Raw genomic sequence first — 16411 nt, 5'->3', positions numbered from 1 at the left:
ATTATTTTCATCATCATCATTATCATTATTATCTTATTATCAGAAAGAGGTACATGTATGGCTAACGCTGGTGTATATCCAAATTTCCCACTTCACCTAAAAACAAAGAGGTTTTTAACAACAAGTAACTACCACACACAAACCTCAAGACACAGCTTGGCACTGTGTAGAAAAGGCTTGACCTTCCAAGTCAGCATTCCTTTGGTCCAGCTTGTCCCTCTGACACATAATGGCTGTAGGACCCTAAATTGGCCATTTTAACCTTTCACTGCTCCCAGGCAACTGAGTGCAGGATAGCTGTTAATCTGCAGTGGCAAAGGGAATTTCTTCCCCAGGTGGTCCTGGGGATCAGGAAATCACAGGTCCAGACAAAAATATCAACTGATGTAATGGTTATGCCATATGCTCAGATCACTTAAGATAAGAGACTCCCAGACAATAAGGAACTGCTTCTGGGAGAAGCCATTTTGCCAACTTCTCCATTGGCTATGTGGTCAAACAGGCTGAGTCTTTAAAACCAGCAGACTGGACTAGTCTCTCTCTGGCAGCCTGCAGTGGAGTGAAGGTCCTGTTCGTTCCCAGCATGGGTTCCATGAACTAAGGTGAGTGAGGGCAAAGAGGACCTTTCCTTCCACTCTTTCTGGTCCTGTGGTCCTGAGAAGTGGGTTTGGAGTTTTGGTCTGTTTCATTTGTCCCTTTCAGGTCTCAGTGAGTCTCTTGATCTGGACTCAAACTATGGCCAGCATGGAAGGGAAGTCATGAGAAACGCCTGAGTGCCCAGGACTGAGCTCAAAGTGGGCTTTGGTATGACTAAGACATACAGTAACTGAGTTAAGCTATGACCCTCATCTCCCTTCCCTCTCCAGACACTGAGGCCCAACGGTAGATGGATGTTTATACATTTGAGTTTATCATATCTTTAAAGTAAATATTCTCTTGTAAAAGCTAATCGATTAAGTGGTTAGCTAGAACTAGGATGCATGGGACCCTTAAAATTGGAGGAATACAATCAGTGAGGGCTGGAGCCAATGGCAGAGAGAATGAACACCTACCTCCTAATCCCCATTAAGGGTACTAGAAAACACTGAAGGAAGGGTGAAATGTTAACTCACCTGCCCTTCACATAGCACGGTTCAGGGTAATCAGCTACATTAATATTTACAAAGCTCTTTTAAAATATGTAAAATGTTTACAAAGGTAACCTTGGCTTCACTATACCTCATACCTTATGAAATAGCTACAGGTCAAATGAATCTTACTAACACATAAAGTCTCTCTTGATCCTCATAACAACATTGTGATGCCACAGGTATTAATAATCTCATTTTATAGATGAGAAAACTTTAACTGGAAGAATGAAGTGACTTACCCAAGGTCATACACTAATGAATGTCAGAGCCAGGATTTGAGCCCGGGTTATGCCTTCAAATCCAGTGTTCTTGCTGCCTCCAACACAGCAACTATATCAATTTTTCATTTTCATTTCAATTCCATTCATATGGGGATTGGTCCAGACTCAAATCCCTAGAAGCTAAGTCTAAGCTCCCTCTGAGTTCATCTTCTCCTCTTTCCTGTCCCTCCCATCCAGTCATCAAATCTTACCTATGCTGCCTCTACATGGCCTCTTACCACCCTTTCCTGCCCTTTCTTTAAGAGGGGTCATTGCTCCAGATTTGACAAAATAGTAACTTGCTATCAAAGGTCACCTAACTGGCCTAAGTTCATGTTTCACTGTGAAAGAACCTGAAGAAAATGTGAAGAATCACAAAGTGACTTCTGTCCAGTTATCTGCTGACAGGAAAGTACTCTCTAAAGAGGTGCTAGAGGAAGAAGGGAGTTTACCGGTAACTCTGTGTTGCCCTTTGTGGAGTCCACGCTCTGCTTAGGGATCCAGTTGTTTGAGTTCAGGTACAACTTCCGGTTATGAAACATCTGTCCATTCAGCTGCTTGACTGCAAGGTGCACATTCTCTGCAGAGGCCAGGTCCACAAAGGCAAAGCTAAGAGGGAAAGAGAGAAGCCCCTACTTGTCACAGGTCAGCACTTCACATTGACTCAGTGTCCATCATGAATTGTTGCTGCCAACCTACAAGAAGGTCTTCTTGCTACCAAGAGGCCCAAGAACACTGAGGCCAGGAAGCCACACTGTTCTGGGGAAGGGAAAAGAGCTAAACTAACATAACACAAAGGTTTCTCCTTGGCTTTACGAAGCATTTGGAGAAATGTTCCCACAAAAAAAGGAACGCATGCTCTATGATCCAGAGTTGAAAGAGATCCTTGGTAGTCAAGTCTAGCTCCCTCATTTTACAGATGAGGAAACTGAGGCCCAGAAAGGTAAAGAGGCCTGCTCAAGGTCTTATAAGTTATAAGTGGTGAATACTAAGTCCAGAATTTGAACTCAGGTCTTATGCCTCCAAATCCAGTGCCCTTTCCATTGCACGACACAGCCTTATAACAAGGCTCACACTCCTCTATCACTTTACTGGAACATAGCCCTGGAACCAGGAAAGGGCTTTCAAGGCCTCAGATAATCCAGCCTCCCCAGCGTACAGATGTGCTAGATCCTCACAGCCCTACATGGATGCTTGGCTAGAAGATAAGATAGGGAGCTTAAAACTTCACTAAGACTTTTGGGACACCCTGTATTATCCTCATTTCCGACAACTAAACATACAAGGAAGGAGCTTAAAATCTAATGAAGGTAAATTAGGGACTACTGACATTTTCTATACACAGTAATGGGAAGATCCAGGCAAAACACTTTTTGAGAGAGAACTTTCACCTGGGGATAATAGCTACTCTGCTCAGGGCAAGTTTGGCTCTAGCACAGGACTTCAACAGAGATGAGCAAGATGGATTAAAACCCCAACAACCTTCAGTCCTGTGCTCCATTCTAATGCTCTCCTTAATTGTGCCAGGTCCCAGCCTCAGGGACACTGGGATAATCAAGAGGAGGTAATATTACTATTCCTTTGAATGTCTACTGCACCAATATGCTAAAAATGTCAGAGCGCCTTCATCACTGTTTTGTCATTTTAGCACACCAGCAGAGTAGGGAATGTGCATTTTTCTTATTCTACAGATAACCAAGTCACTAAGCTGTGGTTTCTTCAAGATCATCGAGCACTGTCAAGGACATGGCCAGAAATAGAACAAAGCCTTGTGATCTCTTGGTCTAGTGTCCAAAGCAGGGCTAGATGAAGAATCATATCCATAGTGTCTATTCCAAACTTTTTCACCTTTCAACTCTCAAACCCATCTAGCTGCTTAACAAATAACCTTTCCCCCTGTTTCCTGAGAATATAAAAGTCTTGAGACATGAGCTCCCTCAGTTCTTCTTCTTACTTTAAAACTTCTGTGTCTTCTATTGTGCTCCTTCCTTCCTCCATCCCCCCACCTCTGAGGAAATCTGGTTGTCTTTCTGGTGAAGGCTAACTCCTTTTTCTGTGCCCTTTATCTCATCTTCACTTTTTTTCATTCGTGAAACGAAATGAGTGGATTAGATTAATTCATTCTGAAGTTTCCTTCTAGTTCTAAATCGACAATTCTCTCCCAATTTCTCCAGGGACCATTTCTATCAGAATCATAGAAGGGATCTCAGCACTCATACAACCCAAGCATGAAAAAAATTCCCTCACCAATAACAAGTGTTAGATTCATCTCTGCTTAACGAATCCTCCCTCCAATGTGGGCAACCAACTACTTCCCAAGGCAGTCAATTCCACTTTTGGACAACTCGAGTTGTTATAAGCTTTTCCTTACATCAAGCCTACATCTGCCTCTTTGTAATTTCCATCCACTATTGCTAGTTCTGCCTTTGGAGTCAAGTGGAAAAGGTTTTATCATTTGTCTGTAGGAATACTCTTCAAAAAACTGAAGACAGCTATTATTTTCTCCTCTAAGTCTTTTCTGAGCTAAACATCCTCAAATGGCATTCTCCTTATCTGTTCTGACCTCTTCCAGATTACTTTTACCTTAAAGACCTTTTATAAAGACACATCTCCCTAATTCTGGTTCTTCTCTGCTCTCTATACATTCCCTACCACATGGCCAGATTAACCTTTGGTTTGATTATAATAATAAAAAAAAAAATCCACATCCCTCAAAAGCCTTCAGTGGTTCTCTATTGCCTACCAAGAAAAAAGTCCCAACTCCTAAGCCTATTACTCAAGAAGACCCTGCAGTCTGAATGGACTGCTGGCCATCCCTGTGTACACTCTTATTCCCCTACTCTTCTTGGCCTTTCTTCACTGTTCCTTGTGATTTGAGGGCTGTCCTTCCCTCCTCATCTCAGCAGAATGACCCAGGCCCATTTTTCAAGGCTTAACTCAAATGTTTCTTCCCCCCGAAATCCTTCTGATACCTACAGTAGGAAGTGATGTCCTTCTCATTGTATCTCATGGTGTTTTTTATTCATTTTTCACTATCTTAACTCTCACTGTATCCATATGCCTACCTTATCACCACTTGCAAACTGTAAATTCCTTGAGAAAAGGAACTATCTCACCTCTGCAACCCCACTGTCTATCAGTGTGCTTCACACAGTAGGTATTTATATAAATAAACAAAAGGTTTATGGAAGATGTTTCCAAAATTGAATAAACTGCCAAAGAGGAAAATAAAGGAAAACGCTGCACTTTGGAGCCTTTCAATCTTGTTTCTTTGCCAGCACAGCATACCAGCAAATTGGACAAAGACGAGAAGGTATATTTCCCCCAAAAGTCAAGAAGCAAAAGCCACTCTACCATTTGCAGCCATTCTGGACTTTCTGGACACGGAGTGGGCCAAAGTCCTTCAGAAGGGATAAAATATCCTCCTAAGGAGAATTATGAAAAAAGAAAAGTAAGAAGAGTAGTGGTGGGGAAGAGAGGGAGAAAGGGAAGGGTGAAGGATACAACATAATAATATTTCTTAAATTTTTAATCTTAAACTTCAATACACCAGGTACCTGGGCTATGTATGTCTATCATCAGGCAACAGGAAGAATAAATTAGTTAAAGGAGCTAGACTCAGGGGGGACCATGACAGATGTAATGGGAAAGAGGGATAGTCACCTTCCACCTAAAGCCTCTTCTGATCTCCTCTGTTGCTAAAGAATCCTCTCCAAAGAAATGACCTCGTGTCTACTTTGTACATATTTTGTGTTTACTTAGAGGTGCACATGTTGTTTTTGCTGAAGTTTCTTGGGCCAAAAAGTCAACAGGTACTTACTATGTGCCCAGCACTGTGCTAAGTTCTGGGAATATTAAAAAAGGGATAAACAATTCCTCGTCTAAAGGAGTTCCCACTCCATGCAAACAACTATGAACATGTAAGATAGATTCTAGGATCTAGACAGATATCTAGGATAGATTCTAGGAGGTAATGTCAGAGGAGAGGTTTACTGCAGAAGATGGGATTTTAGTGGAGAATGGAAGTCAGAAGGTGGCAGTAAGGAAGGAGGCATAAAGAATAGCCCCATGCATGCACTCAAGAAATAGGGTATCTTAGACACAGAGCACCCGGGGAGGCCAGTGTCCTTGTATCATAAAGTACGAGAGGCGATTAAAGTGTAAGAAGGGGCTAGGTTATAAAGAGCTTTAAAAGTCAAACAGAAAATGATTTTATTCCTCATCCTAGAGGTAACAGGGTGATGGTGAAGTCACATTTACTGAGGGGAGGTGATATGGTCAGAGCTGAGTGTTAGCTAAGTTGAAGATGGACTGCAGAAGAGAAAGACTAGAGGCAGAGAGACCAACCTGAAAGTTATGTCAGCAGTCCAAGTGTTAAGTGATAGGGCTTGTTAGAGAACAGAAAATATAGGAAAGGCTTTAAAACACTATACAAGGTGTGAAGTCTTAAACTCTTGGGACACCTTGTATAAATGCCACATATTATTACTTTTATAATCCCCATATGATTTGCAAACTCCTTGAGGGCAGAGAGTATTTTATTTTTCATCTTAGATCTTCAAAGTCAAGCTACTGCCTTGCACTTGGTAAGTGTTTTTAAAATTGGATTGCTTTAGCTTTTACTTAAATTAGTTGTTAAAAATTATTCTGGGGGAATAAGGCCTTTGTAGACTAAAATAATTTTGTATTACATAAACATTCCACAATAAGTCTTCAGAAAATTTCAAAATTTTCATGTTTCTTTATATCACCCTATCTCTCTTCCTACCTCACCAGCATTCCTTATAGTCAATTTCTTTTTAAAAAACATTGACTTATGTTATAGCAATATGTTCGTGAAAAAGTCATTATTATTAAACCTTCATTTATTAAATTATCATTCACAATGATGACAGGAAAAACTCCCCAAATTTCAGAACCAAATGTTTTGGACACTAGAAAAGTCAATTCTCTGGTAAAGAATGCCATTTAAATATATTTTAAATACACTTTAATATTTAAGGAGATATTTCTCTTTCTATCAACACCAAATGACAAAAATCACTATTGGACCATTCACAAGATTCTGAGCTTTATATACCAATGTAAACCATAGCCAATGTAAACCAAGCCTCTTGCCATGAGTTTATGGAGACTGGGTTTAATCCTGGGGTTGAGGGTGTGACTCCAAGGTATCACTGTTATACCCCTACTCAGAGTTTATTCTGGGAAACTTTAAGAGTACAGTTCTTGTCTAGGGCTCCACAGATGTGGGGAACATATCCCCCAGATTCCCCACACGTATTTGATGTAAACAATGCAAATACTGAGTATAGGACAGTCTTTATTTCACTCCACAGAAAATTTATGAGTTGCCATTATCCTTCTGCTCTGGTACAGGTCACTTCCACAAGGTCCTAAAATCCTCCATACTCAGTACTACCATGTGGGATGAATTCCCCTTAGAATGGCAATGAACTTGGGATCTAACAGCAAAACAATCTTCCCTATACACAAGTGAATTTCTCATTCCACAAGGTCACATTTAGTTCTACACACTACCCTCCTTACTCAAGAGTGCTACCCTACAATTTAGATGCCACCAGAACACACATGGGGATGCTGTAATAGGTAATATCCACAAATCCTGGTGAGTCCCTCGCAGATTTGAGGCACATTATAAAAAAGGAGGGAACTGGAAGCACTGAGAAGGAAATAGCTGCTTGTCCTCCAAAGTATTATACAGCTGAACCACTGAAGTCATCAGGTAAGCATATCAACTCAGTAAGTGTTAAAAGAAAGAGAGCTGACAATTCCCTGGCTTAGGAGTACTATGACAGCCATTTGTTGACTTGATAACAACAAAGAGGTCTACTGTCTTCTGGGGGTATAGAGACACAACCTAACAGAACTTCCCAAGACAGATGACTACTCCTTACTTCTGGCAATTCACACAGGCACAAATGATACTGCCAGAAGGAAAGTAAGATAGATTATCAAAGGTTATGAAGTCTGAAGAAAGCAACTATGATAACAGGCTGGCTCTGTTTCCCTCACTGTAACCTACTAAAAGCAAAAGAATGAAAAAGAGGAAAAAATGATTTGATAAATACTCATGTGGATAAGAAAATAGTGTCTGAGATCAGACCATAGCTATTATACAGATAATAAACACCAAGACAGGAATGGAGTACATTTAACAAAGACTGGTAAGAATGTATTTATAGGGTATCTCATAATCCAACAAATCTAATATCTAATCTAATAGAAAGAGCTTTAAAAAGGATGGGTCAGAGGAAGGGATAAAAATGTCGACTATTAACCAGAAAACAATACACCACTGAGAAAACCTTACAAAGAAGGAAGAAGAATGGCAGTTAAGTCACCTCGAAGTTCAGAAGAGACAAAATCCAGGAAAGGATCCAGAAGGAAAAAGTCATGGCCTCAAAATGTCTATATTCAAATGGCAAATATTTAGGCAACAAGCAAGAGTAAAGATTAGGGCATTACTGAGATTTGGCGGAATGAAATCCAGGACTAGAACATGGCTCCTAACGGAGCTTATTCAAAAGAAACAGGACACATAAAGGGGCAGAGGAATAGCATTAAGAAGTTATATGTATGTGAAAAAAATCCAGAAATCAGAGACAGGAAGCAAAATGGAAAAGACCTGAGTGAAGATCCACGAAGAGGGGGAAAAAAACAATTTTGTCTTTACAATCTACCTTGGACCACCTAGAGAGAAAAAGGAAATAGACAGTTAGATGTCAAAGTGTTAGATTGTTGGATCTTAAGTCTACAAGGGATTTCATTCTTCAAAATGTGGAAGAATCAACAAGGGGAAATTTTTGTATAGGATCTGATTCATAAAAACCAAAAGGAACTGGCTGCTAGGACAGAAATGATAGGAACCTTACCGAGAAGTGAACATTGCCTTCTTGAGTTTGTAATGGAGAGGATGAAATCTTGACAAAGTCAGAGATGCACTCTAAATCTTCAGAGAAGTACAAAGGGTTCAGAGAAAAAATAACAGGGTCCCAGAACTAAAATTGTACAGGCAACATCATCCCAGGAAGAATAGGAATGAAATTCTTAAGATACAAAGGGAAATAATTCTAATGAGAAAGGAAAAAAGTAAACTGAAGAGATCCTTGTGGATGCACAATGTACTCACCAACCAACTTTTTTTTTTTTTAAGATATGTACAGAAGATGGCAGCAAGGGTAGGTAATAAAGGAAGAATATAAAAGCATGGCATGGTCCTGTAAGGAGTGCTAAAAGCTCAAATTGAAGTGAAACTGGCAAGCAAAGCTAAGGACAACAAAAACGGTTTTGTAAAGGTTACAGTGGGAGAAAGAAAAGGATCAAAAAAGGGAGAGGAATGCTGCTTGGGAGGTGGGGTGGAGAAAATGATCAATTCTCATCTTGCTTCTGTCAAGAATGAATTTTGTACTGGAAATAAGAGAACAAATTAAGGTAAACAGGGAGTTATTACCTGTAAGGAGATCCAAAAGAGACCACTTTTCTTTCCTTGGATGAATTAAAGTCACAGTATACAGACACGGAGACTGAAACAACTAGTAGGTGTGATTAGCCACTGTCAATGAAAATATTCTGGAATTATATAAGAAATGCTATAGGACTGGAGAAGGGCAAATATTCAGATTTTCTAAAAAACTGGAAAAAAAAAGAACCTGCAAACTACAAGTCAATGCATGTGTCTTCTATTTCTGAAAAAATTCTGGAATGGATATTTAAAGAGATGGTTAGTGAGCACTAAGCAAAGGAAAATGTGATTACAAAGAGCCAGCACTGCTTCATCAATGACAAGTCATGACAGACTAACCTCATTTCCTTTTGACAGTGTTATTAAACTGGTAGGTTCAGGGAAATGCTATAAATATGACGTACCCAGATTTCATCAGAGCATTTAATAAAGTATCTCATAGTATTCTTGTAGAAAATATGGAGGGATGTGGGCCACATAATAATAGATGAATCCAAAGCTAATTAAATGAAACTTCAAGCCTTGCAAAGTACTTTATACATATTATTTCATAGATAATAACAACCTGGTAAAATAACTACTACAGGTATTATTTTTATTCTACATAAATGGAAACAAGATCAGTTTTAAATGGCTTTCTCTCTGTTATACAGTTAGTAAGTGATGGAGGCAAAATTCAGACATAGGTTATTTCCTTACTCCAAGTCCAGCTAATGAATTCTAAGCTGCTGGAGACCTTTAAGCAGAAGCTGACTGAGCCACTGTGACCCATTCCGATTCTGAGATTCCATAAAATCTCTGATCTGGCTCAGCATATATTTAGGTTCTTTTTTACCCTACCCCTTCTTTTTACTATTTAAAGTATTCTATCACATTTGTAGGTCTCCAATCAAATACATTCCTTCTTACTTTCATGAAGTATACTCTAGCCCTGACCACAAACATGTCATTTTTCTATCTAAAAGCCTGGTCCATGGTCTATAAATCCAAATCCTGTTGTCTAAGATTATCTACTTAAGAAGTTGCTGTTCTTGTACTATATGACACTGTGTCACCCCTTACTTAGAAACTTTCAATGATGCCCCTGCTGCTGAGCTCCAGTTTCCTGAGTTAGGCATTAGAGGCTCTCCAGTAAGCCCCCAAACTGCTTTTCCAGCCTTCTGACCTATAACCTCCTACAAAAAACACTTTTCTCAGTTTGACCTTGTTCTATTCACGTCTCCAAGGCATATGATGCAGTACAGTGGTAAAAGCACTAAACTTGCAATCAGGAGTCTTGGGTGTCCCACTTAAGTAAACATGTAACCATAGGCAAATGACTCTCCTCCTCTTGGCCTCAATTTCATTATCTGTAAAGTGGAGAGCTGCACTGAGTCATCTCTAAGGTCATCCATTCTAGCTCTAACATTCTATGAAACAATGATTTTATGCAATGAACATTTCTGTTGCTTTTCAGATTGCCTTGCCTACAAAGCAAGACTTTTTCCCCCATTGTGCTGCTTAAATTCTACCTTTCTTCAAAGGGCAATGGAGGGATATGAGTAATCAATCAAGAAATGTTGAAGAACTCAGGTACAAGAATATTTATAACACCTTTCTTTGTGGTAGCAAAGAATTGGAAATTGAGGCAATGCCCACCACCTGGGGAATGACTGAACAAGCTGTGGTATATGATTGCGATGGAGAACTATTGTGCTATAAGAAATGACAGCAGGATGCTTTCAGAAAAAACTGAAGGAGATTTACATGAACTGATACAGAGGGAAGTGAGTTGAACCAGAGCACTGTATACAGTAACAGCACTGTTGTTAGACGATCAACTGTGAATGACTTGGCTATTCTCAGTAATACAATGATCCAAAATAATCCCAAAGGACTCATGATGAAAAATTCTATCCATCTCCAGAGAAAGAACTGATGGAGTCTGAATGCAGACCACAGCATACTATTTTTTCTTTTTTTTCTTTTTCTTTACATTATACATATTTCATTATTCTCTTTTTTTTGGTTCACATTTTCTTCTACAAAGTATGACTAATATGTAGTTAGGTTTTATATTATTGCATAAGTATAATCTATATCAGATTGCCTGATATCTCAGGGAGGGGGGTGGAAAAAAAGGGTGGGAGAACTTGACACTTAAAACTTAAAAAAAAAATGTTTAAAATTTGGGAAAAATGTTATTAAAGCACCTAGCATCTGCCAGGATGCAGTGGAGATAGACAAAAAAGATATGGTCCTTGACCTTAACTTTATATTCTATAGGGGGAGATGACAGGGACACATCTAAAGTAAAGTACACAGAAAATAAAGGCCAGGTAATTTGGGCTTGGGGACGGATGAGAATACGGAAAGACCTCATGCAAGAGCTGATCTCTTAGCTGAGTAGGATTCTAAACAGTGGAGATAAGAGGAGAGTATACTCTAGGCCCAGCAGGCAGCAATGCAAAGTAACAACAGGAGATGGAATATCATGGGAGAGGGAACCAGTAAGGGCTTATTTGGCTGAACCATGGAGTATATAAAAGGAAAAACAAGCTTAGACAGGTAAGCTGGAGCCAGGTTATGAAGGGCTTTCATTTTCAAACAGAAGAGTTTGTATCTGAAAAAAAAAAAAGGCATAGCCATTGGATTTTCTTGAGCAGGGAATAATAGGATTGCAGATTAGAGCTGAGAAGAATTTCAGAAATGACCTAGTCCCTCTCATTTCACAGGTGAAGAAACTGAAGACGAGAGGCTAACCAACTTGGTCACCAATAATAAGTGGCAAAATCTGGATTTAAACCCAAGTCCTCTGAGTCTTCTGACTAAGTAACAGGGTCAGACCAGTGCTTTCGGAATGTCACTCAGATAACTATGTGGAAAATAAACTGGAGAAGGAAAGACGTGGAGCAGATTGACCAAATAGAATGTTACTAATAGTCCATATGAGAAGTGAAAAGGCCCTGAACTAGAGTGGTGACCATCTGAGTGATGAGGAAATAGACAAAAGAAATGTGGAGTTAATAAGATTTTGAAATTGATTAGATATATGGAATGAGTGAGAGTATGAAGTCGAGTATGAAGTCAAGGATTACTCAAGTTGCAGACTTCCATGCATGGTGGCTCTCTGGAGAGAAATGGAAAAACTAGAAGGAAAAGTAGGCCTGGGAATATAGCAATACATTAGCAATGAAGAACCAGAAAGACATGGAACTGGAAGAGGAAGAATAATTATGTAGCAAGGATGAGTAATAGGAAGGGAGCCTGCATACTCCAATGTGAACCATGCAGTGTCAGGAGATCTGGAGGAATATCTCAACACACTGGAGGAACTCCTCATAGAGGATTTATTTGAAATCATGGACAACAGCTGCAAGAATAAAAAGACAAAGATGGGCTATAATCACTGGAAGGAGTATTCTTATTTTGTTAAGATCTCTGAACCATCTTAGCACAGAACTTTAAGTTCTTCAAAGCTGAGCTCAAAAATCAGGACCACAGTTTTAAAGTTCGGCAAGAATCTCAGAAGCAAAGGACTTTCCCAATAGGAAAAAAAAAAGTGATATCTCCCTTTTTAATTCCTGTAGCACTCATTGCCTATATTGCTCATCATTTATCACAGTGCCCTATCTATCTACTAATAGTCTATTTTTTCCATGAAAATAGTCTGGTGGGGAGCCTGCACCTCTTGACCTTTTTTTCTTTCAGTTTAGCACAGTGCCATGCATGTCGCAGAAGCCCAATAAATGAATGAATGAATAAAAAGGCAAGTATTCTGTAGATCAGTTTCAGCCCCTCAGCTCACCTTTTGCTCTATCTGTCCACTGAAGAGCTCATCCATTTTCACAGCTTTAACCATCACTTCTTCCAACCCTGTTATCTCTATTCTTCTTACTCAAGTCCTAGTCCTTTATTTCTATTTAGCATTGCCTCAAATTCAACATTTTCCTCCCCAAGAAACTAGTTTATTCCCCCTATTTTCCCCATCAATGGTGCCACCATTCTTAATCATTTAGTCTTGAAACCCTAAGAGTCATCCATGCTTCTTTATCCCTCTCCATCTTTCATATCCTGTAAGCATCATTTCTGTGTATTTTTCTTTTGACTTTGCTTTTATCCATTCTTTCTCATCAACTATTCCTTTTTATTATTTTATTTATTTTCAGTGTTCTACAATCACTTCTATATAACTTAGATTTTTTTTCCCTTCCTACCCCTCTTTCCCCCCTCCTTCCCTGAGAAGGCATACAATCTTATATAGGTTCTACACATACATTTCTATTAAATACATTTTCACCTTAGTCATGTTGCACAGAAGAATTAAAATGAATGGGAAAAATCATAAAACCAAAATGTAATACAAAAGAAAATGATCTACTACACTCTGCAATTCTCATAAACTATTCTTGACATCACTTTTGTTCGACTTCCACATCAAGTCTTTCTGATTCTGATTTTTCACCATGAGAATATGTCCTATGTAATACTCATCACGTTAATCTTCTTTAAATTCTACTTTCATCATGTTACTTCCTTGCTGAAAAAGTTCTGGGTTTTCTATCTTAATTTCGCATAGGTGTGCATACCTTTACTTCCTCAAATTTACCCTAATATATACTTTCTTCTAGGGTTAGGTTAGTTCATTTGCTGTTCCATGAATATTTCCTGTTCATTTTTGTGCCTTTGGTCATTTGCTACACTGATTCAAGTACTATCCATCTTTCATGTCCTACTTTCTTCATGAAACCTCCCTTTGACTATTCTATCATATACCATAAGGACAAAAAGGATCCCTTTTCTCTGAATTCATAGTACTACACAATTTAGTATGTAATTTATCTTCTTGCATTGTTGTATAGCTCTCTGCAACTCTCCTCAAATACTCAAATCAATAAGTATTTATTAAGCACCTACTTTGTGCCAGGCATTGGACTAGGCCTTGGATCTATAAAGAAAAATAAGAAGAAACAGTCTCTACTCTCAAGGAAATGAATACTTTAATGGAGTATAACTGAAGTCCCATAACAGTAATGGCCTTGTGTATATGACTAATCCCCAGTTGATCTCACCTGAGTGGGCAGTAACTGTTATTTTTTAGTGTTTTGCACACAGTAGACACTTTAAAAATTAACTTGAGTTTTCTTCACAGTGCTGAATATATTCCAAAAACATTTTTAATGGATTTTGGATTATCTGTGACAAAAATCCCCTCCATATGTCTAGAGAATTGACAGCTGAATAAGGTAGGGATAACTACCATTCAAATCCTCTTAAACTTGTTCTTCCAAATCTGTGGGATAAAAAACTTTTGACTTGGACATGCAAACTTCTAAAAAGAAGATTAAAAATATTTTTACACAAGAAAGGAAAAGAGAATCACTTGCAAATAGGGATAGTGATACCTCCTTGGTGTCCAATGGAAGATTTCCAACATACACCTCTGATTCTTTCTTCCTGTGTCCTATAGAGGGAAAAAAATACATGAAGAATAAGACTGTAACCCCATTTTAATGTAGCATTTCTGTGCACCCAAAAGGATTAAAGAACACTTAGAGTCTGTGATGAAAACAGATGGAGATGGGAAATTCTGAAAAGGTGGCAGAGAGAAAGGTAACTCTAGGGAGCATCTACCACCCCATATAAACTACAAAATGTCCCCAAGGAGAAAATACAACAATGACAAGCAAAAAAAGGTTGGAAGAACATACCACAAGGTAACTATTACATAAAAATTAAAAACATCAAAACACTGAAGACTATTTCTATTGTTTCTGGCACTCTAGATACTACTCTAGTCCTAGCTCTTGAGCTGAAGGTGGGGGTGGGGAAAGGGAGATACAGAGAGGCCAGTGAATCAGATTAGCCTTAAGGCAAGAGAAGAAAAAAATGGGCAACTGTAGAACCAGATGAAGCATATTGTAGAGAAGGGGACAGAAATGAGGAGCTGGTTACAATTATTTAATACTAATTCTGTAAAGGAGAAAACAGGAATCCAGCAGAAAGAATGAAAGGTGGAAAAGAGACATAACTTTGAAGCTTTTTCTGAAGTTATCCCTCACAATTATTCAGGGTACCCTCTTCCATAAATTCCTCAATCTATGAACTGAGGAAAGTCCAGTAAAGGATTCAATTCCCAGAAGTTCTATCCCGACTGAGAACTGGCCCATTTATAAGAGAGTGACACGAAAAAAAGAAAAAAAATGTGGAACTGAGAACAATGGGAATGGGAAAGAAAGGTGAATTGGTCCAACCATAGTGACCTCCAAAAGTTTTCCTGTGGTAGACATAATCTATCACTCCAATCCCTTTAGGGCCACAGATCTTTGAGAGAAGAGAAAGCAGACCAAGACTAGAGGAAGTACACAAAAGTCCTAAGCCCCTCGGACAGAAAGTACTGATGGGTTTTTTAAAAAACACATTTATGAATGTACTTAAAAATTTAGTTAAAAAAATAACATAGAAACATCAGGAGAGTGACTCATTAAAGCTGATGGAAGAGAAATGAGCAGCTGAAAAGAACTATGTCAATGAACAAGTACTTTACATCTAAAGAAACTAAGCCCCAAATATGAAAGTGAATAAATATATCACAAAAAATTGTGGAAGGTCCTCTGAAATAAGAACTCTAAAAACCTCCTACATAGATACGAAGAGCAATCAAAGAATTAAGTGATGATATCAAAGAAACAGGACCAGAAATTAAGAGTTCTTAAGGAAGAAATCAACACATAAAATGAGAGTAGAGAATTTAGAACAAAATGAGACGCTCCCAAACAACAGATTTTCTGAAAAAAGAGAATTTTGTGGCCCACAAAAATGAAGAGGCAGAAGGAAAACTGAGTGAACAAAACCAAACAATAAAAACTGAAAGAAGACAAAAATGTTATTTTTTTTAAAAAGAATATGAAACTTAAAGAGGGGATGTGAAACAATAATCTGAGAACTACAGGAGTCCTAGAAAAAAGTATGATTAAAAAAAAAACCTGAATACAATATTTTAGAAAAGCACTGCCCAGAAAGAGTATAAACAGAAAGCATAAGACAGACTGAAGGAATCTACACAACACCAAAACAAAGAAATTCCAAGGAAAATCACAGCCAAATTTTAAAATAATAACAAATTTTGCAGATAGCAAGGAAAAAAAAACCTTTCACATTTCAATGATAATCAGTTATAAAGACTTCCATTACTCAGTGTATATAAGACATCAAAGGAAAAACCTGAATACAATATTCCAAAAAGCAAAGAAGATTAGTTGGCATGAAAAATAATATATTTTGCGAAGTTAAACCTAAACATCAAAGCAAACAAGACATTCAACAAAAGGAAATAATTCAAGCCATTCCTTCAAAACAATCCACAGGTAAGGAGGGTTTTAACTTTCTTCTATTAATTTACAGGTTGAACACTTTCAGATAGCAATGAAAAATTAAGAAATGAAATGTTTTTTCATGTGGCTAGGGTTAAACAAAACCATAATGTGAGGTACAGAAGTCTTTTATTTTTTAAAAAACATACATGTTGGCAGACAGACATTGAAAGGCAAACAGAT

General features: G+C 38.3%; 1 protein-coding gene across 5 annotated transcripts in view; it reads right to left on the bottom strand.

Moving 5' to 3' along the window:
• TDRD10 (tudor domain containing 10) overlaps nucleotides 1–16411 on the bottom strand; it is a 46257-nt gene that overhangs the window by 8449 nt on the left and 21397 nt on the right. For 2 of the 5 annotated variants that reach the window (XM_072647108.1, XM_072647107.1), the window contains exons 4-6: nucleotides 14261–14319; nucleotides 4745–4815; nucleotides 1843–1999 (exon numbers count right to left, since the gene is read on the bottom strand). In XM_072647108.1, the coding sequence (XP_072503209.1) occupies nucleotides 1843–1999; nucleotides 4745–4815; nucleotides 14261–14319 (287 nt within the window). The remainder of the gene's footprint in view (nucleotides 1–1842; nucleotides 2000–4744; nucleotides 4816–14260; nucleotides 14320–16411) is intronic. The other 3 variants (XM_072647110.1, XM_072647109.1, XM_072647111.1) reach the window with 2 other exon arrangements.

Source organism: Notamacropus eugenii, chromosome 2 (assembly GCF_028372415.1).
Source record: "Notamacropus eugenii isolate mMacEug1 chromosome 2, mMacEug1.pri_v2, whole genome shotgun sequence".
Classification (NCBI taxonomy): Eukaryota; Metazoa; Chordata; class Mammalia; order Diprotodontia; family Macropodidae; genus Notamacropus; species Notamacropus eugenii.
This window is presented reverse-complemented; position numbering and strand designations above follow the sequence as displayed.